This window comes from Notothenia rossii (genome assembly GCF_949606895.1).
Source record: "Notothenia rossii genome assembly, chromosome: 6".
NCBI classification, from domain to species: Eukaryota; Metazoa; Chordata; class Actinopteri; order Perciformes; family Nototheniidae; genus Notothenia; species Notothenia rossii.
In genome coordinates, this window is record NC_136909.1 from 87,596,507 (window position 1) to 87,620,292 (window position 23,786).

A 23,786-nucleotide genomic window follows, 5' to 3' on the forward strand; every position below is an offset into this window, starting at 1 on the left:
AACGAGCATCAGGCAAATGTGGTATTTGTGGTAATGATCACTGATTTATCGCGGGACAGAAACCCAACAGAGTTAAGTATAAAAGAGATTTTGCAAAGCAGTTCAGGGGATGTAGAGTACCGGACTGTATTTAGGTTTTTAAAGAGGACAGGGATTATATTATACAGGTAAGTATTGAAGGTGAAGCTGTGCTGATCCACACTCGGGTCCAGAAGGGGGCGGTAAATGCATCTAGCAGCTGTTTGCCAACTGCCATTAAACATTTTTTAATCAGAGAATAGTTGTTTTGCTTTTCTGAAAGCCTGTAAACTGAACCATCAGTCTGAAGGCTGAAAGTGTGTTTTGTAAAAAGAGGATCAGGAGCGTGAAGGGGTTAATGATAAATATGGAATGGCATGTTTGTTAGCATCCTTTCTCCTGATGAACACTCAGCAGCTCCATCAAACATGTGAAACCTCTTTCAGGATTTATTTTTGGTGAAGCAGGTGAACGCATTTTGGTTTTAGCAGTTCCTGTCTAGTTAGGCCTCAGTGTTTTCAGCAGCTGGTGGTTCTTTTATAATCAACAGTCTCTAATTAATTAACAACCAAACAACAGATAGAGACCCAGGAGTTTGTCTCCAGCATCTTTCCTTAAGATGTGTATGCATGAAGGTAGGTATTCTGAAATGGACCAATCTGCACAATCACTACTTTTACTGTCGCTACTTTAACTATATTTTGATGATAATACTTTTCTACTTTTACTCGAGGAACATTTTGAATGCAGGACTTTTACTGTAACAGAGTATTCCTACACTCTGGAACTTCTACTTTTACTGAAGAACAAGATCTGAGTACTTCTACTTTTACTCAAGTACAAGATCTGATTACTTCGACTTTTACTCAAGTACAAGATCTGTGTACTTCTACTTTTACTCAAGAACAAGATCTGAGTACTTCGACTTTTAGTTTGTATGTACTTTTGTATTTATAGTGTTGATGAGTGCAGTGAACTGTTCCAGAGTTCAAAATGAAATCCATGATCTCCGTGAGGAATGGGATTATCAGCCATAATGTCATGTGATGTATTTTCTGACATCCTTAATGCAAAACAGAACTGAGCACTTTTCCAAAGACCAAGTTAACATGTGTTTTATTTGCATTGAAAATGTTAAGAGACGTTCAAAGGCAAGCTCTGTAGTTGGAGTTAAACTCTAAACAACCTGTCATTGTTGGTCTGACAGTTTGTAGTCAAGACTTATACCAAAGTGCACTTCTGGATTTAAATTAGAGACACGTATATATACTTAACATATCCACAAATATACAACAAATAAGTATACTTATTTATTTTAATCTATAGGCTACTGTTAGATTTTGTACTTTATAGATATTGTTTTTCATACACTCACTTACTTTAATTAGTTAACCCTAGCTGCTTTTTACTTCAAGTTACAATGACTGCCATGTGATTTAGAACAGGGTATATGCAGGAATCCTAGAGTCAAATGTAAGAACTTTTGTAAGACCCTTTCCATACATTTTAAGACCTCATCGCCACTTTGACTTTTAACCGGTCACATTGGCGACACACTTTACCTTACATTGACTATATACAGTATTGATTGTCCTTCCTCCTTATCTTCCAACCATTTGGACGCAGACTTGCATTTCCCCATAACGATGTTGCTTAGCAACCGGCGTAAACAGACCTTGGCGCGCTATCAAGCAGTGAGCGTGCGATGTCCTGTTCAGATGACGTCAAATCCAACGGGATGCCATCAATAAACTACACAGAATCACACTACACACCTACGCAATGATTACATTCAGGCAGACTGTAGAATACAACCTCTTTGAACCATTTATATACTTATTGGAAACAAGCTACAAAATGTAACACCTTGGAAAATGATGTTTAATACTTTTTAATAGCCTTGATTTTCGCTAAATTGATTTATAAACTTTTAATAATTTTTAAGACCCCGTGGACCCCCTTTATATGCATAATATAGAACACTTTATATAGAGGGATGCTAGAAAAGTATCACTCGTCACCAGTCATCTCAAAATTCTGATTTTTTTTTCTCAAAATCTCAAAATCCTCACTTTTTCTGAACACTTCAAAATGTTAACTCTCCCTGGTCCCCGGCTTGAGCTTGAACCTCAGGATCCATGTATCTGTGATCCTCTCCAGAATGGAAGTAGTCGTCACATACAGAGCATCAACTAGTTCCTGAACAGTGTCCTTCACATGCTGATATCCAAGAGAGGGAGTCACAGGCACCAGATGGAGGCACACCGGTTCTTGTAGGTAATCATACATCCTGTCATGAACAAAATCCTGACTTTTTCTCAAAATCTAAACATTCCCTACACTGTAAACAGCAATAGTTGGGATACCTTTGTTATCATGTGATATTGGAAGTGTAGATTCAGTATTTTCCCAACAAGGGGGATCACAGTATGAATAGTACAGTATATGAGTAGCACATTATACAGAGGGGGATCACAGTCGATTGGTTTAGCTAAGTCTCTGAAAATGGTCAGACTTCTTATCAATAGTTCAGAAATCATGTTATAATGAAGTAAAAAGCCTCAGACTCAGGTTGGTACTAACTAACATCAGCTGTGATCCTGAACAGACTGAACTCTCTGGGCAGCAGGGAGGAAGTCTCTGGAACAGGAGGAGACTCTTCCTCCTACAGAGGAACCAGAGACACTGAGGAACCAGAGCTGAACCAGAACCCAAACCCAGCATAGAGAGGTTCAGTGAATGTGGTTCTGATGGTGTGGAGGTGGATCAGTGTGTCAGAGGAGACTCTGTAGAAGGAGAGAGAGCCAGCAGGATGATCCAGATACACTGCTACTCTACCAGAGGAGGAGAAGGAGGAGGAGGAGGAGGAGGAGGAGGAGGAGGAGGAGGAGGAGGAGGAGGTGTGTGTTACTGTGTTATTGTGATAGACAGAGTAATGACCACCAGAGCAGATCAGACTCCAGGACTGATCATTCCATCCAAACAAACAGTCATCACTGCCTCCTCTCCTGCTGATTCCTCTGTAAGTCATTGATATATCAACCCTTCCTCTCCACTCGACCTCCCAGTAACAGCAACCAGTCAGAGCTTCTCTACACATCAGCTGACACCAGGGGTCAAACCTCTCTGGATGATCAGGATATGGCTGCTTCCCCTCCACACATGTCACCTTCCTGTTGTCCTCAGACAGTTTGAGTTCTCTGTGTGCTGTGTTTGTGTCGAGTGAGAGTTCACAGGAATCTGAGGAGAGGAACAGCAGCAGTTATTCATCTATCAGCTGTTCATTTATTGACACTTTGATGATGAAGGTTACATTTGAAGATGGTGGCTGCTTTGTTTTCATGAATCAAATTAAACCACACTCACACTTCCTCAGACCGGGTCTCAACCATCGGACTCCACCAGGCTCCATCCTGAAAGAAGGGGGGGGGGGGGGGGGGGTCAGAGCAGCTGTTATTAATCAGACGATATTATTTTAGGTCAGTGGAACATCTGATTTTGAATAAAGCTCATTTTTTTCAATTATTTATCAGAAAATAAGATGTAAGAATGTATCAGTGTTACCTGGAATCTGAAGAGGGAAACACATTCACTTTATTTGAAGGTACCTGTTATGCACAGAATTCTTCAGACATCTGATAGTTCCTCATTGTTTTTAAGGGACTGTTTAGTGCTTTATAAAATAGAAGCACTTCAGAATCAATTCAGATACAGGAGCCAGTGTAGATCACGTCCATCAGGAGTGGGATGATCTCTGCTGTCGGTTTATGTTGTGGGATGGATTTTCTGAATCGTGCCTCCTAAGTATTGTCTCCCCTGACTTTATTGCCAAATCTATAAAAGGCAGTTTAGGTCAACAAATTAAAATGAGCATTAAAATCATGTTCAGATTCTAATATTTTAAAGATTTCTTCCTTGTCTTTGTTTCCTCAGTACCCTTTCATTTTATTGTCTTGGCCTATTTTATTAAAGTCTGTGTCTTTGTGACTTTTTTGAAAGCTAGGATTTACATGAACACATACAGTATATACATGTATAATACCTGAGAGTGTCCAGTCTCCAGAGAGGATCCTCCAGTCCAGCAGACAGCAGCTTCTCTCCTGAGTCTCCTGGATGATTGAAGCTCAGGTCCAGCTCTCTCAGATGAGAGGGGTTGGATCTCAGAGCTGAAGCCAGAGAAACACAGCCTTCCTCTGAGACCAGACAGCCTGACAGACTGAACACACAAAACAACACATCACATAATCTGAGGCCACTGTGAGGACTGCAGGGTCAGTGAAGTACTGTGAGGCTGTCCATTAATGAGGGTTATTTAGACATTGTCCAACCAGGCCAATCACTACTGTCTATCAATAATCTGATAACATTACTGCACTTTCTAATTTGTCTGGAAACATTCAAGATCCAACAAAATAGAGAAAAACAACATCAAACTTTTCCATGGAATCAAATAGAACTTTACTGATTTAAATTTAGCTTAGAGACAATCATGTGCAGGTTACAGGTTTACCAATTTATCTAAATAAAAACTGAAGTTGAACATTTTGATGAATCCTAACCTGAGAGTCTCCAGAGCACAGTGTGGACTCTCCAGTCCAGCAGACAGCAGCTTCACTCCTGAATCCTGCAGGTCGTTGTTACTCAGGTCCAGATCTCTCAGACTAGAGGACTGGGAGCTGAGGACTGAGGACAGAGCTTCACAGCTTCTCTCTGACAGGTCACCATAACTCAGTCTGAAGGGACAAAATTAAAAATTAAAAGTTCGGCATTTACTCCTTTTTACAAATTCAAAAACAAAATATTAAGACCCTATAATCATAAATACGAGGAATCCTACATTATTTGAACTGATGGCAAAGATTTTGCATACATGGTGGATTGAAAGCCAATGTTAAAAATGTGTCAAAAGTAGAAAGGGAGAAGAGTGTGTAGATTTGCACCTGAACACAACAGCAAAGAATCATTTAACAGGTTTAAAATTAGTTCATTTACTATAGTAAGTTAAATACATCCAAAAAAGGAAGCTCAACATATTGATGAATCCTGACCTGAGAGTCTCCAGAGTACAGTGTGGACTCGCCAGTCCAGCATAAAGCAGCTTCACTCCTGAATCCTGCAGGTCGTTGTTACTCAGGTCCAGATCTCTCAGACTAGAGGACCTGGAGCTGAGGACTGAGGACAGAGCTGCACAGCTTCTCTCTGACAGTTTACATAAACTCAATCTGAAGAGACAACAAAATAAATGGAAGCAAAAGTTAAAGTGGACTTTGTGTTTGTATAATATGTTTTCCTGGGCAAAACAGAAGAACTGTAAATGATGTTATATTATGTTACATAGGGTCTGAAAATTGACAATTTCAACTGGGTTGAAAAATAACTTGAGTACAGTAAATTTAGAAAACTCATCCAGTAATCATACATGTTATTTCGGCTTAGGCTTTTACTGAAGCAACTAACAAACACTTCAATACAATGTCTAGAAAATAATTTGAGGTCAAGTATCTTTCCCAAGGACACTTTGACATGTTAACCTCAGGGAGAGGGGATCAAATCAATAACCCTCCCATTGGTACTTGCCTATTTCCCTTCTGGGCAACAGCAGCCCAATATATCAATAAATATTCAAAGGGAAGCTTAAAATGTTGATGAATCCTAACCTGAGAGTTTGACGAACATAACTATTTCAAAATCATTTTGGTAGAGAAAAGAAGGAATTAAACCATTGAAATGGTTAGGAATTCAAAAGTCCATCGGCTGAACATGTTGAAGAATCCTGACCTGAGAGTCTCCAGAGTACAGTGAGGACTCTCCAGTCCAGCAGACAGCAGCTTCACTCCTGTATCCTGCAGGTCGTTGTTACTCAGGTCCAGCTCTCTCAGACTAGAGGACTGAGAGCTGAGGACTGAGGACAGAGCTGCACAGCTTCTCTCTGACAGGTTACAGACACTCAGTCTGAGGAGACAACAAAATAAATGGAAGCAAATGTTAAAGTGGACTATGTTTTTATATAACATGTTTTCCTGGGCAAAACAGAAAAACTGTAAAGTATATTATGTTACATAGGGTCTGAAAATTGACGATCACAACTGGGTTGAAAAATAACTTGAGTACAGTGAACTTAGAAAACTCATCCAGTAATCATACATGTTATTTCAGCTTAGGCTTTTACTGAAGCAACTAACAAACACTTCAATACAATGTCTAGAAAATAATTTGAGGTCAAGTATCTTTCCCAAGGACACTTTGACATGTTAACCTCAGGGAGAGGGGATCAAATCAATAACCCTCCCCTTGGTACTTGCCTATTTCCCTTCTGGGCAACAGCAGCCCAATATATCAATAAATATTCAAAAGGGAGCTCAACATGTTAATGAATCCTAACCTGAGAGTCTCCAGAGCACAGTGAGGACTCTCCAGTCCAGAAGACAGCAGCTTCACTCCTGAATCCGGCAGGTCGTTGTTACTCAGGTCCAGATCTCTCAGACTAGAGGACTGGGAGCTGAGGACTGAGGACAGAGCTGCACAGCTTCTCTCTGACAGCTTACAGTCACTCAGTCTGAAGGGACACAAATTTAAATTAAAAGTTCGGCATTCACTCCTTTTTACAAATTCAAAAACAAAATATTAAGACCCTATAATCATAAATACGAGGAATACTACATTCTTTGAACTGATGGCAAACATTTTGCATACATGGTGGATTGAAAGCCAATGTTAAAAATGTGTCAAAAGTAGAAAGGGAGAAGAGTGTGTAGATTTGCACCTGAACACAACAGCAAAGAATCATTTAACAGGTTTAAAAATAGTTCATTTACTATAGTAAGTTAAATACATCCAAAAAAGGAAGCTCAATTTATTGATTTATCCTGACCTGAGAGTCTCCAGAGTACAGTGAGGACTCTCCAGTCCAGAAGACAGCAGCTTCACTCCTGAATCCTGCAGGTCGTTGTTACTCAGGTCCAGCTCTCTCAGACTAGAGGACTGGGAGCTGAGGACTGAGGACAGAGCTTCACAGCTTCTCTCCGACAGCTTACAGCCACTCAGTCTGATAAAGAGAAAACAAGCAATATATGAAAATAATGAACTGAATATTGAACTCATGATATATGAATGTTTCTGTACTTACAGAGCCTTCCTGGAGGCTTTGACCACTGGCAGCAGCCTCAGAAGAGCCTCCTCTGAAGCAGAGTATTTCTTCAGGTCAAACACGTCCAGATCTTCTTCTGATGACAGTAAGATGAAGACCAGAGCTGACCACTGAGCAGGAGACAGATTATCTGAAGAGAGACTTCCTGAACTCAGGGACTGTTGGATCTGCTCCACTAGAGAACCATCATTCAGTTCATTCAGACAGTGGAACAGGTTGATGCTTCTCTCCGGAGACAGATCCTCATCTATCTTCTTCTTGATGTACTGTACTGTTTTCTTGTTGGTCTTTGAGCTACTTCCTGTTTCTGTCAGCAGACCACGTAGGAGTTTCTGATTGGTCTGCAGTGAAAGACCCAGGAGGAAGCGGAGGAACAAGTCCAGGTGTCCGTTTGGACTCTGTAAGGCTTGGTCAACAGCACTCTGGTAGAGATGTGTTAGTTCAGGTTTGTCTCTGAAGACTTTAGGACGCCAGGAGGTTGTTGGTTCTTCTGACAGCAGGTTGACACGAGAATTGATACATTTTCGATGGACATGAAGAGCAGCCAGAAACTCCTGAACGCTCAGATGGACGAAGCAGAACACCTTGTCCCTCTGGTACAGTCCTCTCTCCTCTCTAAAGACCTGTGTGAACACTCCTGAGTACACTGAGGCTGCTCTGATATCGATGCCACACTCTGTCAGGTCGGACTCATAGAAGATCAGGTTGCCTTTCTGCAGCTGCTCAAAAGCCAGTTTCCCCAGAGCCTTCATCATCTTCCTGCTCTCTGGACTCCAGTGTGGATCTGTCTCAGCTCCTCCATGATACTTGATGTTCTTCACTTTGGACTGAACCACCAGGAAGTGGATGTACATCTCAGTCAGGGTCTTGGGCAGCTCTCCTCCCTCTCTGGTTTTCAACACCTCCTCCAGAACTGAAGCAGAGATCCAGCAGAAGACTGGGATGTGGCACATGATGTGGAGGCTTCGTGAGGTCTTGATGTGGGAGATGATGGTGCCGGCCTGCTCCTGATCTCTGAATCTCTTCCTGAAGTACTCCTCCTTCTGTGGGTCAGTGAACCCTCGGACCTCTGTCACCATGTCCACACACTCAGGAGGGATCTGATTGGCTGCTGCAGGTCGTGTGGTTATCCAGAGGCGAGCAGAGGGAAGCAGCTTCCCCCTGATGAGGTTTGTCAGCAGCACATCCACTGAGGTGGACTCTGTGACATCAGTCAGGATCTCAGTGTTGAGGAAGTCCAGAGGAAGTCGACTCTCATCCAGACCGTCAAAGATGAACACAACCGGGAACTGATCAAACCTGCAGATTCCTGCGTCTCTGGTTTCAGAGAAGAAGTGATGAACAAGTTCCACCAAGCTGTACTGGTTCTCTCTCACCACATTCAGCTCTCTGAAGGTGAATGGAAATATGAACTGGATGTCCTGGTTGGCTTTGCCTTCAGCCCAGTCCAGAGTGAACTTCTGTGTTAAGACTGTTTTCCCAATGCCAGCCACGCCCTTTGTCAGCACTGCTCTGATTGGTGCATCTCTTCCAGGTGAGGCTTTAAAGAGGTCTTCTTGTCTCATGGGTGTTTCTGGTCTGTCTGGTTTCCTGGATGCTGTTTCAATCTGTCTGACCTCATGTTCATCATTGACCTCTGCAGACCCCCCCTCTGTGATGTAGAGCTCTGTGTAGATCTGGTTCAGAAGGGTTGGGTTTCCTGCTTTAGCAATGCCCTCAAACACACACTGGAACCTCTCCTTCAGGGTGGATTTAAGTTCACGCTGACACACTCCAGAACGACTTCCTGAATGAACACACAACAAATCAGATCAATGAGTCAAATACATCCTTAAAGAATAAAGATCTGAATATACTTTGTTCCATCTCTTGAGACTTTAGTCAACATTTATCCAGCTTGTTAAATCTCTATAGAAACCCTCTTACTGCTCTGCAGACGGTCAGCCAGCTCCTCCTGCTCCATGCTCCTCAGGAAGTGCAGAGTGATGTTCAGAAATGCCTCTCTGCTGCTCCTCCTCTGCTCTTCATCCTTACCGTCCAACACCTCCTCATCCTCCCTCTGACTCTCTAAGCATGCTGGGTAATCTGAACTCAGAGCCTTCTGGATCTTCTTCAGCTCGTTCTTCACAAAAGTGATGATGTTGTCCTCCAGCAGCTGGAACAGAATACATGAACAACACAATCAAACTAAAGTCACCAAACATCAGATCCATGTTGGACAGACTGACCATCCACTGATCTACAAAGTGCATCATGGAGTTGACTGTGAGCAGAACAGATGTGAAGTAGCTGTAGTTCATGTACAGACCATAAATGTGGAGTCCAGCTGTGTCTGATGCTGCTGGGCAGACTGACCTCTGGGAACCTCTGAGCTCTGCTGGTCCTCTCTGTGAGGAATCATGAACTTACATTATGTTTGCTCCACAGACTTTACATACAAAGACCCAGAGCAGTTATATAAAGATGTTGTGTTCTGTCATAATACATCATCATGCAAACCAGATGCTAACACTGATGGACGACCAATTCTGAGTCTGACTGAGGAACAGCAAGCTCTCCAGTTTCTATGAACAGTTTGAAATACTTACACCAGGTCAGAAGAACAGCTTCCATCTTTGAAGTTAATCAGAGCACCCTTAGACCAATCACTCTTCAGGGACACACAGCTGGGTCCAGGAGACTCTTCTCTCTGCTGCTGGGAACTGACAGAAACACTAAAGTTGACTTTATTTCAGTCAGAAAACTCATGTTTGAAATGTTTATTGACAGAGGTATGTAGTTTGATTTTAGCCCCTGGGCTCTGGCCTCATCGCTCCCTGCATATATTCACATAGGACAGGCATCCTCAAAGTCCGGACTCCGGTCCGGATCCGGACCGAACGACAACTGTCTCTGGACTCTGAGCGAAATTATACTTTTCATATGTATTATCTGTATTATCTGTGTTATTTGTGTTATTATTGAGACAACGCAACGAGTCAAAATTCTCCGCTGTGTACAAACAGCGCTCTATCTGTCTGTCTGTCTGTGTGTGTCTGTGTGTGTCTGTCAACGCATTGGTCCAATCACATTCAGCATCCCGTCAGCGTTTTTTCCCCCCCACCAACACTCTGCGAATCAGAGGCACAGTAGGGCGGGTCTTCGCGGAATGCGGGTGGGAAAAATGTGTGTTTAAAAAAAAAAAAGTCAGAGCGAGCGTTAACAGCTCATCTAGTTGCATCTGTACTGTAGCTAGCAGCCTAGTTTCACCTACCGGGGACCCCGGGGCGGCATGGGGTGGCAACTGCCACCCTAAAAATAGGCCTTGCCACCCAGTTGGCAGCTTTGTTTTGAAAGAAAAGTTGTGGCTCATCGGACATTTATGAGAGAACGTCTCTAATGTCCGAGTGCAAGTGAATGCAGCACAAGACACACGTCTTGTAACGCACGTCAACCCATGGCGCGAGCGTTGAAATATGATTGGCGGCGATTTCATTTGAACGGTACGGCGCAAAACGAGAAGCATTCGGACCATAGACTGATTCGGACCTAAGTACTGAAGGAATGAGGTATTTGCGGTCTACAATGACAGAGAAGAGACTGTCAAGTTTGGCTGTACATTGAATCAATGGCTGTTCATTGAATCAAAACGCACTAAAGCTTTGGATCTTACTAATTTGGTGAGGCGTTTTGCTGAACAAAATGGTAATCGCGGCATTCAGCTGTAATAGACATGATGCTCTGCTCACGGGATGAGCATACAAAACTGTTAAGATGATGACCTTACGAGTTTTTTCTTTGTGGGGGTCTGCCCCCAAAAAACTGTTCTAAGTCCTGAGAAAGTCAAATAAGACGGTGTGTAAAACTACACTGCCCAGCCAAAAAAAAGTAACCACTTTTTTTTAACTAGGCCAGTAGGTAAGGACTTTCCACTGGATAATAACTGAAGTATAAAATAATGCATGACTGAAGTGATGGAGACCATGTTTGAAGGCAAACAAAAAGAGGAAATGACAGGTCAAATAAAGCAAATCCCCCTCTCAGATTCCACAGCAACCAGAAGAACATAAATACTGGCTGGTGATTTGATTAATCAGCTTTGTGATGGAATACAAAATGCAGAGTGCATTTCCTTAGCTGTGGATGAGTCCACTGGCACCACTGACAATGCTCAGTTGCTGGTGTTTGTGAGTTTTTATGATGAGGCAAAGGGGGAGTTTGTTGAAGATGAGTTGGGCCTGACGAACCTCAGTGGACACACAAGGAGGCAAGACACTTATAAAGCAATGATGGGAATGCTGAATGAAAGAGGGTGCGGCTGCCTTTATTCATAACTGTGCAGCTCTGCGACTCTGAGGGATCAAGCACAGACGCAATAACAATGAAAACTGCTGCACACAGATTATTTTTGTTTTTGCAACCTCGTGTTAAGAATCTTGTTGCAATTGTTTAAAATGTTGAATGACCGTAATCATCGGACCTTTGTCTTATTAAAAACATTTTTTTGGACCTTTAACATTTGTATTTGAGTACCCCTGACATAGGACATTGAGGAGTGATGATTAAATAACTTTCCCTCTGACCCTACAGCTGGATGATGGAGTGATAGTGCGGCAGAGGAAGAGATGGAAAATCTTGCAGCCTAAAAAGAGCGCCAGATTTAGAAGAATGAGTTTGATTGGTGGTCTGACGTGTAAGGCATATTGTTCATGTGTCATTATAGCTCTAGTGACTGAATGAACTAGCTCGAAGGCTCCACTCCATTCAGTCAGACAACTCAAGTTTGACATGTTAATTCACAGCAGCATATAGTTTGAGTTTGGCGTCTTGGCTCCGGCCTAATCCCTCCCCGCATTTATTTACACAGAATATGAGGAGGGATGATTAAATAACTCCCCCCCCCCCCCCCCCTAATCTTTCCCTGCATGGACCAAGAACCTGAGGCAGGCGATCTGATAGATCTTCTACGTGTACGTCTGGCACCAGCTGCCATATGGCTGTACCCTGTAAGCTCATTGGCTAGGAGGGAAATATACTAACTAGTGAGACTACTTTAGGCCTGGGACCAGGGCCCAATAAAAGATAAGACAGATTGATATTTGATCAATGTGTTATCAATGTTTAAAGATTCAACAGATGTTGTGTTCTTCCATCATTCATCATATTTAAAACCAGATGCAAACAAATCATTGGCTTTAAATACTTACACTGGGTCATTGGAAGGATGTCCATCTTTGAAGTTAATCAGACGACCCTTAGACCAATCACTCTTCAGGGACACACAGCTGGGTTCAGGAGACTCTTCTCTCTGCTGCTTGGAGCTAATACAAAGACACAAATGTACAGAAGATTTATATCTCTGCTTTCAGTGGCTTTTGGACAGTTAAAGACAGTTGATCTCTGCATTTAATCCCAAAGATCTCTGCAACTGGTCCCTATATATCTCAAACTAGTCCCCAGATCTCACTAAACCCAAGTTTCTCAAATCTCTGCAACTAAACAAAAGACAACTGTAGCATATTTCAAATATCAACGTTATGAGTCAATGTTCAGGGGAAAAAGTAGGGAAACAAGTCTTTGCAACAAGTCTCTAGTGCTCTGCAACTAGTCCCTAGGACCTCTTGAATAAGTCTCTAGATCTCTGGAACTAGTCGATAGGACCTCTTGAACAAGTCCTTAGATCTCTGGAACTAGTCCTTGGACCTCCTAACCAGTCCTCAGATCTCTCTGCATTGATTGGTTCTAACTTCAAAGACACAATGATAAACAAGAGTTATTCATTAACAGAAATCTTTCTATGAGAGCACTTTGACCCACAGAGGGCTCAATAAATATGAAATATGAGCCTTCGTAAGATAAGAGAAGCATCAAAGTCCAAACTGCAGTCCAGTATCAGGATTCAATCTGAATGTGTTTTATAGATTTACAGGTTTGTTATGAGTCATGCTGCTGAAAGATCAGGGGAAAATATATCATAAACTAGTCTCTGGATCCCTTCAAGTAGTCATAGGTCTCTGCAACTGCTCCCTTGTTCTCTGCAAATAGTCCCTAAATGTCTGTAGCTATTACCTTGACTTCTGCAACTGGTCATAAGATATCTGCAAGATGCTCCTAGATATTGACCACAAGTTCCCGGACCTCTGCAACAAGCCCCTAGATTTCTTTAACTAGTCCCCAGATTTCTGCACCTAGTCCTTAAGACATCTTAACTTCTCCTCAGATCCCTTGTTGTTTCTGAGTTATTAATTAACAAAGATCTTTCTATGAGAGCACTTTGACCCACAGACGCCTCAATAAATATGAAATATGAGCCTTCATAAGATAAGAGAAGCATCAAAGTCCAAACTGCAGTCCAGAATCAGGATTCAATCTGAATGTGTTTTATAGATTTACAGGTTTATTATGAGTCAATGTTCAGGAGAAAGAGCAGAGACAGTAAACAGCCAGTCAGTGAGAGAGAACATGTTGAAGGGTGAAACAGTTTCAAACATCATGTGAAGTGTTGAGTGTGATACCTTTCCATGTTGGTGATAACCTGCAGCCACCTGATGGAGACAGACACACGGCTTCATTATTACTTTAATGTCATTATATTTGTTAGTGATGAGGAAATAACATCTGTTTCTACATGTAGACTTTAAAGACAGTGAGCTGTAGTTTCTAACATCAGTTGTCAGATAAACTGAGTGCTGTCATTCTAAAGACAGGAGGTGAACACATGAACCCACAAAGAGCAGCTGTTTGAAACATTAGACACTGAATGAATCAAAGTCCCACTTACTCAGTTTCTTCTCATGAACTCCATCAGCTGTGAGGACCAGGTCTGTGTAGAAGAAGAGTTTCCTGCTGATCTGACCATGTGCTCCATCAGCTGTGAGGACCAGGTCTGTGTAGAAGAAGAGTTTCCTGCTGATCTGACCATGTGCTCCATCAGCTGTGAGGACCAGGTCTGTGTAGAAGAAGAGTTTCCTGCTGATCTGACCATGTGCTCCATCAGCTGTGAGGACCAGGTCTGTGTAGAAGAAGAGTTTCCTGCTGATCTGACCATTTGCTCCATCAGGAGTAAATCCTCTGCTTCTTCATCAGTCCTCTGTGTCCAGCACTCTGATGAAGCAGTGTGACGCTGCAGCTCTCACTTCAAACTGTATATGACTTTATATTGTAGTTAAAGATTAACCCCCAGCCGCTCCCTGCTGCACTCTGACAGCTGAGAACAGACCAGGGGACACTAAAGAGAGACGCACACAGCTGGGAGACCAGGGGACACTAAAGAGTGACGCACACAGCTGGGAGACCAGGGGACACTAAAGAGAGACGCACACAGCTGGGAGACCAGGGGACACTAAAGAGTGGTGCACAGAGCTGGGAGACCAGGGGACACTAAAGAGAAACGCACACAGCTGGTAGACCAGGGGACATGAAAGAGTGACGCACACAGCTGGGAGATCAGGGGACACTAAAGAGTGACGCACACAGCTGGGAGATCAGGGGACACTAAAGAGTGATGCACACAGCTGAGAGACCAGGGGACACTAAAGAGTGATGCACACAGCTGAGAACAGACCAGGGGACACGAAAGAGTGACGCACACTGCTGGGAGACCAGGGGACACTAAAGAGTGACGCACACAGCTGAGAGACCAGGGGACACTAAAGAGTGACGCACACAGCTGGGAGATCAGGGGACACTAAAGAGTGATGCACACAGCTGAGAGACCAGGGGACACTAAAGAGTGATGCACACAGCTGAGAACAGACCAGGGGACACGAAAGAGTGACGCACACTGCTGGGAGACCAGGGGACACTAAATAGTGACGCACACAGCTGAGAACAGACCAGGGGACATTAAAGAGTGACACACACAGCTGAGAGACCAGGGGACACTAAAGAGTGACACACAGCTGAGAACAGACCAGGGGACACTAAAGAGTGACGCACACAGCTGGGAAACCAGGGGACACTAAAGAGTGACGCGCATAGCTGGGAGACCAGGGGACACTAAAGAGTGACGTACACAGCTGGGAGACCAGGGGACACTAAAGAGTGACGTACACAGCTGGGAGACAACCAGGGTTGCGTTCCGATAATCCAAAAATCAGCTCCTAAATTCTAATCCTATCTCCTATTCCTTGACCTCTGAGTGAAACGTCACGGGGTTAAGGGATAGTGGATAGGAGAATTCAAAAGGATTTAGGAGAAGAGACCGCGGTACTTTAGAGAATCCGAATGCACTTTCACTATCCGAAGTGTTTATGATGCGCCAGCGGACGTCATTGTGTGCGTCTGCTGCTGTGGGGAAACTATGGAAACTAAAGTTTTCTATACAACGGACTACAACATGGATGTTTAATAAGAACGAGGGACTCATCTAGAGACTCTGCACCGTGCTCTGATGCTGTTGTGTTATGCTTTATGAATGTGGACAACAGAGAAACATATTCTTCATGAACAAAGTTGTAATTGAAATAAAAAAGGAAAGTGAACTTTAATCGTAACTTTCATGATATAATTTCTCCGTCATAATCGTTTGTTTCCGTGAACGGCCGACTGTTGTGTGACGCAAATGCTGCAGCTGCAAGGCACTGTGGGGCAGCATTTTCTCCTCTCCTTTCGGTTAGGGAGGTCCAGTGGTTCCTAAGCTAAAGGAGATTATAAAGGAAGTTTGAAACCTCCTTTCCTTTCATTTGGAGAATTGGAACGGCACTTATCATGGCTGCCACTGAGGGACTTCCGGGTCATTTCACTTGGTTAGGAAGGTTCCTAAGCTAAATGGAATATTGGAACGCAACCCTGGAGATTCTGCAAGTTTAATTTCCACTGGACTCAATGAACCCCTCGACCTTCTTCTCATCATTTCAAAAACTGCTGATGAATAGTGCTCTATAACTTAATTAATTGCTCATTGTTGTGCTTTGAGTCCCAGTTGAGTCCCTTGTGTTTGCTGTTGTCACAGGGCAGATGCTGTTTCTTGGTGTTTTAGGTTTGACATATCCATACAGTGTAATAATGGAAACATTCAGTGGTTCTGGTGAAATAAATACAGTTTAATGTCTGACCAAACAATCTGTTTCATTTTAAATCATTATTTAATTATCAACCTCAATATGTTAAGTATGAATAACTAATTCTGCTTCCATTTAAACAAGAATCCAACAGCACAATCAGTCACATGGAAGAAACTCAATAAAATATGTTTTATCTGAAGCTTCAGCTACAAAGTCTCTTGAGTTGTATTTCGCCAGATTTAAAGATCAAAGTCCTCCATCATTTCACATTAACAGAAAGAAAACATTTCAGAGGACAGGGAGGCTGTGGCTCAGTGGAAAGTATGATGGACTTAAAAGGGGATAGCAAGTTCGAGTCAGCGTGTCGTTGTGTCCCTGAGACACTTCACCCCAAAGTGCTCCTGTGGGGATTGTCCACAGTACTGAATGTATGTAAGTCACTTTGGATAAAAGCATCTAACAAAATGACATGTAACGTAATGTTCGGAAAAGATCCATGTAAATAATGTTCCTGTTTAGTCCTTTGATGATGTGTCTCCTATCCGTCCTGATGGACTTGTCCTGGAATAAGAGCTTCATTCTTCGAGGTGAACGGCGTGATGGTCTCCAGAGAAAGTTCAGGGTCGTCCTCCAGCTGCACGGTGGCAGGAAGCAGCAGCAGTCTGTTGATGATCGACTCCTCGTCAATCTGAGCGTCCTCCAGGCTGTCCGACCCAGAGGCGTTTATTGTGACAGGATGCTGCTGCGGCTGCACGGGAACCAGCGCCTCCTTGTGGAGCGTCGTGTCGTGGTGGTAGGAAACTAGCTCGTCGCTGAAGTTCACCGCTTCCACCGTGTTGTTGGAGCACATTTGGTTGCATCCAAGAATGGTGGCGAAGGCGCGTCGGAAGTCTGCGTTGAAGGCGTAAATCACGGGGTTCAGGGAGGAGTTGGCCCATCCGAACCACACGAAAACGGTGAAGGTTGTGTCGCTTACGCATGGAGGGTCGCAGAACGGGATGTAGCAGTTCAGCACGAAGAACGGCAGCCAGCAGAAGACGAAAACCCCCATGATGATGGAGAGGGTCTTCAGGACTTTGGTTTCCTTCTTAAAGGACGACTTGAGCGAGGCTTCGTCGTTGGACCTGTGATGCTGATGCTGGTTTCTGTTCACGCCGTGGCCTTGGTTCTGCGCCTGCTCCGCCGCCCTCTCCAGAGACGTGATGCGGCGAATCTGCATCTGAGCAATCCGGTAGATGCGGGTGTACGTGGCGATCATGATCACCACGGGGATGTAGAAGCTGATGAGCGAGGAGGAGATGGCGTATGTTTTGTTCAAGTTGGCAACGCAGCTTTTGGCATTGAAGCCGATGCTGCTGTTCGTGAAGTTCCCGCCGTTTCCCACCGTCTTTTCCACCATAGATTCCTCCATGCCTTCCTGGTGCCAGTTGAGCTGCACCGGGATGAAAGATATGAGGATGGACAGCGACCACGCCACACCGATCATGACGAACGCCACCCGGTGGGTCATCTTCCGCTCGTATTTGAACGGGCTGGCGATGGCCCAGTATCGGTCCACGCTTATGATACACAGATTCAAAATGGACGCCGTGGAGCACATGATGTCGAAGGCGATCCACACGCTGCAGAATCGCCCGAACAACCAGGTGCCGGTGACCTCGGTGATGGCCTCCCACGGCATCACCAGCACGGCCACGAACAGGTCGGACACAGCCAGCGAGATCACAAAGAAGTTGGTGACTTTGGAGCGAAGGTGGCGGAAACGAACCACGGCGGCGCAAACCAGCGTGTTCCCGAGCAACGTGGACACGATGAGCAGGAAGAGGACGCAACCGAGGAGGATACGCAACCCTCCACCACCACCACTGCCTTCATCATGTTCCTCCTCTTCCTCACTTTCTGTCCCGTCCAGCTCCGACAGAACTTGGGTGAAATTCCACATGGTGTTGTTATCCATTTCTTCAGTATAAAGTGTTCATTGACAGGTGGTTAAAATCCAATCTTAAATCCAGCTGCTTCTGACGCACACACCGTCCTCTGAAGCCTCTGAAGAAGAACGAAGGAAACTGTCTTCAATACAAATCCATTCGTCTTAAAAAAAAAGATCCTTATGCAAAAAAAAGAAGAGATCCTTACACACTGCGAGTTTCCCAAGAAATTAAAGATTTGAATAAAGCTTTGATGATAACTTAATAGTGGTGATAATATTAACTCAGTGAATCCATAACAAAAGGATAACAGGAGCAGAATAATTGAGGAAACTGTCTCCAATAAAAATCCTGAAGGCATTAAAATAAAATATCCAAATGTAAAGAAATAAAGAAATAATCCTCTCTACTGTTGTGACTTTAAAATGTTGTTTATTATGTTGTATATATAAGCATTAAAAAATATCCCTTGAATTCTAGAGCTTGAAGACTCATTTATTTCTGAAGTTAATTAATTCCAAAACATTAAAAAAAATTGCGAAAATAATTTCAAATAAATACTCTGACAAAAAAAATAGATCCTTATGGAAGAAAAAAAAAAGCTCCTCTCACATCAATACCCAGAAAGACTCCGCGAGTATCCTTAAAATTAAATATTTTTAAAAAGCTTCATTATTAATTTAGTAGCGGTGATAATAATTAATCCTGCCGGAGCTCAGTGCCTCCACAGGGGGTAAAAAGCGTCTCTGCCCCGGTGTTTAGTCCCGGTTTGGCTCGGAGGACTCACCTCTCCGACTGACGCTCAGACTGCTGCTGCATCTCCTCCTCTGCAGGTAATAGATTACTATCACCATATATCACCATGGAGCCAATTAGCCTTGATTTGAAACCAAAAACGAAGTCAAAATGAATCTAAAATATGGTAAAAATCTATGTTTGAAAAATGTGTGTGTGTCAAAAACGAACGAAATGAATACTGAGAAATAAAGGAGCGAGTAATTAATTAAAGATACGACTAAACAAGAGGTTTATTATTTTAAATGTTAAATTGTGTGCAATGGGATAATGTCATCATTAGGACAGTCTTTAATCAGGCAAAACAAAAAGACAATATATTTATATTCCTGCATTTGATCGTTATGTAAAACATGCAGTCCAATAAAGAAGAAGACAGAAAGGAGAGTGTAATATATATTCAGAAGCCTCTCTGATAAAAGGACAGACTATATTTGACTTCCTCCTGAATAACTCTACTTTATTTGATGTCAAAATTAAGTGCTTTCTTCCATAATATGATAAAAATCAATGTCCGAAAATGTGCATTTATATGAGGAATAAACGGATTAGAATAATAAATGACCATGCAACGAATTCACTTAATCTTAAATTGTATGCAGGGAAATAAAACAAGAATCCAGACTGTATATTTATTTATTTCTGCATGATATCTTCCTTCAGAGAAGTGTCACTCAGCTGATGCAGTGCAACAAACAAGAAGACAGACCCGTTTATATTCATTATCATCTGGAATAAAAACATATTTGACTTCCTCCTAAATCTTAGTAATGTTAGTGTTTACTTCCTGTCTGCTTCTGGTGGTCTATCTGACTTTATCCATCTTCTAACCTCTTTCTCTCTCTTCATCCTCCTCACGGTCTGTACTCGGGCCCGGCGCCACGAGGGCGCTCACTTTGAGCCTCATTCATCCATCAAAAAGTGCAATACATGTCACAATTATGAAATAACTTTAAATACATTTTCCCCAATACACGTTACTATGTTTAGATCAGATATGTGGGGAAGGCAGTCAAGCAACGTGTAAAAAAGCCTCAACCCCAAGGGAGCTTGTAGTCTTAATGTTAGCGTGTGTGCTACTGTAAACACATTCTAATGTTACATGTCAGTAAAAACAGAGTAGCAGTGTTGTGCCTGTTTGTTTTAGCGTATTTCTTCTTCTACTACTTGTTCTTCTTCTTTTGTCTTTAATGGTGAATCGCTTCCACTTGGAGCATATATCGCCACCTACTGTTGATTTATTAAATGTTCATATTAAATCCTTGTCCTCAGACCAGTGTTTTTGAGGAACTTGAAGATCAGCTTGTTTACTTCATTTCTTGATTTACTTTCGTATATTGACTTGAAATCCATGTTGTTTGACATCAACAAAAAATAAGACAGACAACTACAGATATCACCACACGTGATGGTTACTTGTTATTATTTAGGGCTGTATGGATCAGGTTTTTGCCAAAGCGAGCCCTTTTACTAGAATAATAATATGTTATGTATTATATCAACCAAATTGGTACAATGAGCGACATCTAGTGACGGATTTTGGAACATTGATTTGATTTTTCTCATGACAGTAGAGACAAACCAGGGGACTTTATTTTAATTTTTAATCGGTGTGTGTCCATTTGGTGTAGTATTTGATCCAGTATTACATTTGGTTTATATATTAATGACTTTCTTATGAAAAGCCAGGTTTTAGGCCTTGATTTGAACATTCAATCCTGAAAAAAATCCATCAGATTAATGTTTCTTTAATCCTGACCTGACTAGAGTAGAAAGTAAGTAAGTAAATCTGTATAGGAAGACGGGTTAAGGGATAGAGGAGAAAAGGTTATGGTATGATTACAGAGCCTGTCCATTTATAAATTGAGGAAATCAATGTTCGTCTGTTAAACAAAGTTTGGCTATCTAATAATGTACTATCTAATATTAAAGATCAGAGGAAAAGAACAGAACGAGAGGGGTAAATCCAGAATAAAAATAAAGAAGCAAAGAGATTGTAGAGCAGTGAGAAGGAAAAAAGCTTGGTGTGTCAATTCGTTACATTGCCAGTATTTTTCGTTGTTGTGAAAAAAAAATCGCCCCCTCTGATTTTTTAACAGCCCCCTCAGTAATTTCATCCTGGAGCCGGGCCTGTCTGTACTACTGTCACAATGGCCTCTGAAATGTCCGGATTGACCAATCAGAATCGAGTATTCAACTAAACCGTGTAATCAATTACGATAAATGACTCTGTGCTGTTGTGACTATGCTGTATGTCCTGGAAAATACAGGAATGTAAAAACATCCCTTAAAATCTCGAGCTTAAAGACTCAATAAGTTCTAGAACATTCCAAATTCTTAAATAAAAATGTCGTTTTTAAATTCCAAATGTCAATTATAATTCGATGAGAAACATAGATACATTACTAAGTCTTATATTGTTCTATCAGAGTCTACTTATATAATGGTCCGTCTCTTTAAAAAGTGCTTTTTATGAACATTAAGTTGTTGTATGTAGGTTGTTATGTGGCCCTCTGCTGGTTGGATTTGTTATTGTTATTTTTATATCAAACAGTTTACAGAATAGTTTTCTTTTCCGGATACAGCTGTGTTCACAAACAGTCCTTTTTTACTATTGGCAGAATAAAGAAAATAATTCCCAAAACCATCAATAATCCTTCATTTTGAAATCCATGCAGACGCTTAGGAAGAAAGCCAAAACTCAGAGGCTGAAAATGCATAAGTTTGCTGCTCGGTAAAAGCTATTTTGATTTAAGTTGAGCTGAGCATTTTAAAATCATCTCGACGGATGTTCATTTATTAAGAAGCTTCAAACCTGATGGTAGAAAACTCCAAACACCTTCGTTCTCGCTCACTAAATGTAAACAATCTCCCCCTTCTATGTTGTGTTAGCTGTAATTTAGCCTTGATTTATTTGTCAGATAGTTTATATATTTTATATCACGGTCAACTCTTATATTTTCACTCTTTCAGTTCTGTTTTATCTGCTATTTTCAGATGTTTATATTGTATACATGTTTATTTTTTACCTTTTTTTTATTTCTAACTATGTGCAAATCTACCACCTACCTACTGTCCTAAATACCTAGAAACACTTTTCCCAAATGTGGGATTAATAAAGTATATTTTAACTTATTTTAACTTCCTGCATCTGATTATCCTCGTCTCCTCTGAGATGAAATGAGACTGAAGTAGAAGCTCTAAAGCTGCTGGAATCATGCAGATTTAATGCAGATTGATTTACTAAAGAACTATAATGAACTCACATGATCTAAGTTTGGATCCAAGGACTTTTTAAACCTCAAGAAGTTTAAATGAGCTGATGAAGCTGAATTTAGAAATACTTGCAATTCTCCAATACAGCCAGTAGATGGGGCCACATGTTTGCTGTTGTTAATAAAACTCCGCCACATGCAGCAAACCTCAACATCTCTTTTGAGTTCATTCATCTCCTTTTCAAACTTTCACAAAAAAAGATGTCCTGATGAACACATGGTGTAGTTTGCAGCTCACTGGACCTTCTTGCAGCTTCATTAAAGTGTTGTTGATTTGCAGCTGTCCTTGAACGCACCTCAGAGGAGAGATTTCAAAATGTGCAGGAGTGCATTGGACAGTATTAAACACATGCATGCAGACACAAGACAAGACGTAGGACTTGAGAGAGCACAAAGGAACTAGAGCAGTGACTCAGTAATATGGAGGGAAATCAGATGGAAGATACATCTGTATAATTAGCAACAAGGTAATATAGACGAGAGTAACATATAGCAAGGCTGAAATCAAGAGATCATCCAATCCCAAATGAATAAGAAATGGGAAGAGGAAGAGTGGGTTAGAGGAGTTTAAGGGCCTGTGTTTCTATAACGTTCAAAGGACAGTCGGAGAAACATGAGGGACAACGAGCATCAGGCAAATGTGGTATTTGTGGTAATGATCACTGATTTATCGCGGGACAGAAACCCAACAGAGTTAAGTATAAAAGAGATTTTGCAAAGCAGTTCAGGGGATGTAGAGTACCGGACTGTATTTAGGTTTTTAAAGAGGACAGGGATTATATTATACAGGTAAGTATTGAAGGTGAAGCTGTGCTGATCCACACTCGGGTCCAGAAGGGGGCGGTAAATGCATCTAGCAGCTGTTTGCCAACTGCCATTAAACATTTTTTAATCAGAGAATAGTTGTTTTGCTTTTCTGAAAGCCTGTAAACTGAACCATCAGTCTGAAGGCTGAAAGTGTGTTTTGTAAAAAGAGGATCAGGAGCGTGAAGGGGTTAATGATAAATATGGAATGGCATGTTTGTTAGCATCCTTTCTCCTGATGAACACTCAGCAGCTCCATCAAACATGTGAAACCTCTTTCAGGATTTATTTTTGGTGAAGCAGGTGAACGCATTTTGGTTTTAGCAGTTCCTGTCTGGTTAGGCCTCAGTGTTTTCAGCAGCTGGTGGTTCTTTTATAATCAACAGTCTCTAATTAATTAACAACCAAACAACAGATAGAGACCCAGGAGTTTGTCTCCAGCATCTTTCCTTAAGATGTGTATGCATGAAGGTAGGTATTCTGAAATGGACCAATCTGCACAATGACTACTTTTACTGTCGCTACTTTCACTATATTTTGATGATAATACTTTTCTACTTTTACTTGAGGAACATTTTGAATGCAGGACTTTTACTGTAACAGAGTATTCCTACACTCTGGTACTTCTACTTTTACTGAAGAACAAGATCTGTGTACTTCTACTTTTACTCAACTACAAGATCTGATTACTTCGACTTTTACTCAAGTACAAGATCTGAGTACTTCTACTTTTACTCTACAAGATCTGTGTACTTCTACATTTACTCAAGTACAAGATCTGAGTACTTCTACTTTTACCCAAGTACATGATCTGAGTACTTCTACTTTTACTCAA

At 41.9% G+C, this 23,786-nt stretch overlaps 3 protein-coding genes across 3 annotated transcripts in view; all 3 read right to left on the reverse strand.

The window, feature by feature from the left end:
- The window catches only part of LOC307044683 (uncharacterized protein), a gene marked incomplete at both ends in the record, with an annotated part of 99,086 nt that overhangs the window by 64,496 nt on the left and 10,804 nt on the right, over positions 1-23,786 (reverse strand). The gene's annotated exons all lie outside the window — the stretch shown is intronic.
- LOC307044217 (uncharacterized protein) lies at positions 1,894-14,308 on the reverse strand. The gene is made up of 15 exons (XM_079689299.1): positions 13,926-14,308; positions 13,660-13,689; positions 12,352-12,465; positions 9,754-9,867; positions 9,474-9,552; positions 9,092-9,320; positions 7,145-8,951; positions 6,890-7,063; positions 6,401-6,574; positions 5,797-5,970; positions 5,067-5,240; positions 4,578-4,751; positions 4,061-4,234; positions 3,385-3,431; positions 1,894-3,258 (listed from the first exon to the last, which is right to left on the reverse strand). Exons 2-15 carry the CDS (start codon positions 13,665-13,667, stop codon positions 2,684-2,686), a joined length of 4,017 nt encoding a protein of 1,338 aa, XP_079545425.1. The 5' UTR covers positions 13,668-13,689; positions 13,926-14,308; the 3' UTR covers positions 1,894-2,683.
- On the reverse strand, positions 16,174-18,891 carry LOC307044248 (D(1)-like dopamine receptor). Its single transcript, XM_079689335.1, has 2 exons — positions 18,865-18,891; positions 16,174-18,195 (listed from the first exon to the last, which is right to left on the reverse strand). Exon 2 carries the CDS (start codon positions 18,104-18,106, stop codon positions 16,688-16,690), a length of 1,419 nt encoding a protein of 472 aa, XP_079545461.1. The 5' UTR covers positions 18,107-18,195; positions 18,865-18,891; the 3' UTR covers positions 16,174-16,687.

What these genes read in the sequence shown, in the direction of transcription:
- LOC307044217 (XM_079689299.1), bottom strand. An exon ending in CATCCTTCCAATGACCCAGT is followed by an intron (nt 9,868 to 12,351) that starts GTAAGTATTTAA and finishes TGTTTCTGTCAG; the next exon opens with TTCCCAGCAGCAGAGAGAAG. An exon ending in AGCTGTTCTTCTGACCTGGT is followed by an intron (nt 9,553 to 9,753) that starts GTAAGTATTTCA and finishes GATTCCTCACAG; the next exon opens with AGAGGACCAGCAGAGCTCAG.
- LOC307044248 (XM_079689335.1), bottom strand. Translation starts at nt 18,106, where the DNA reads ATGGATAACAACACCATGTGGAATTTCACCCAAGTTCTGTCGGAGCTG.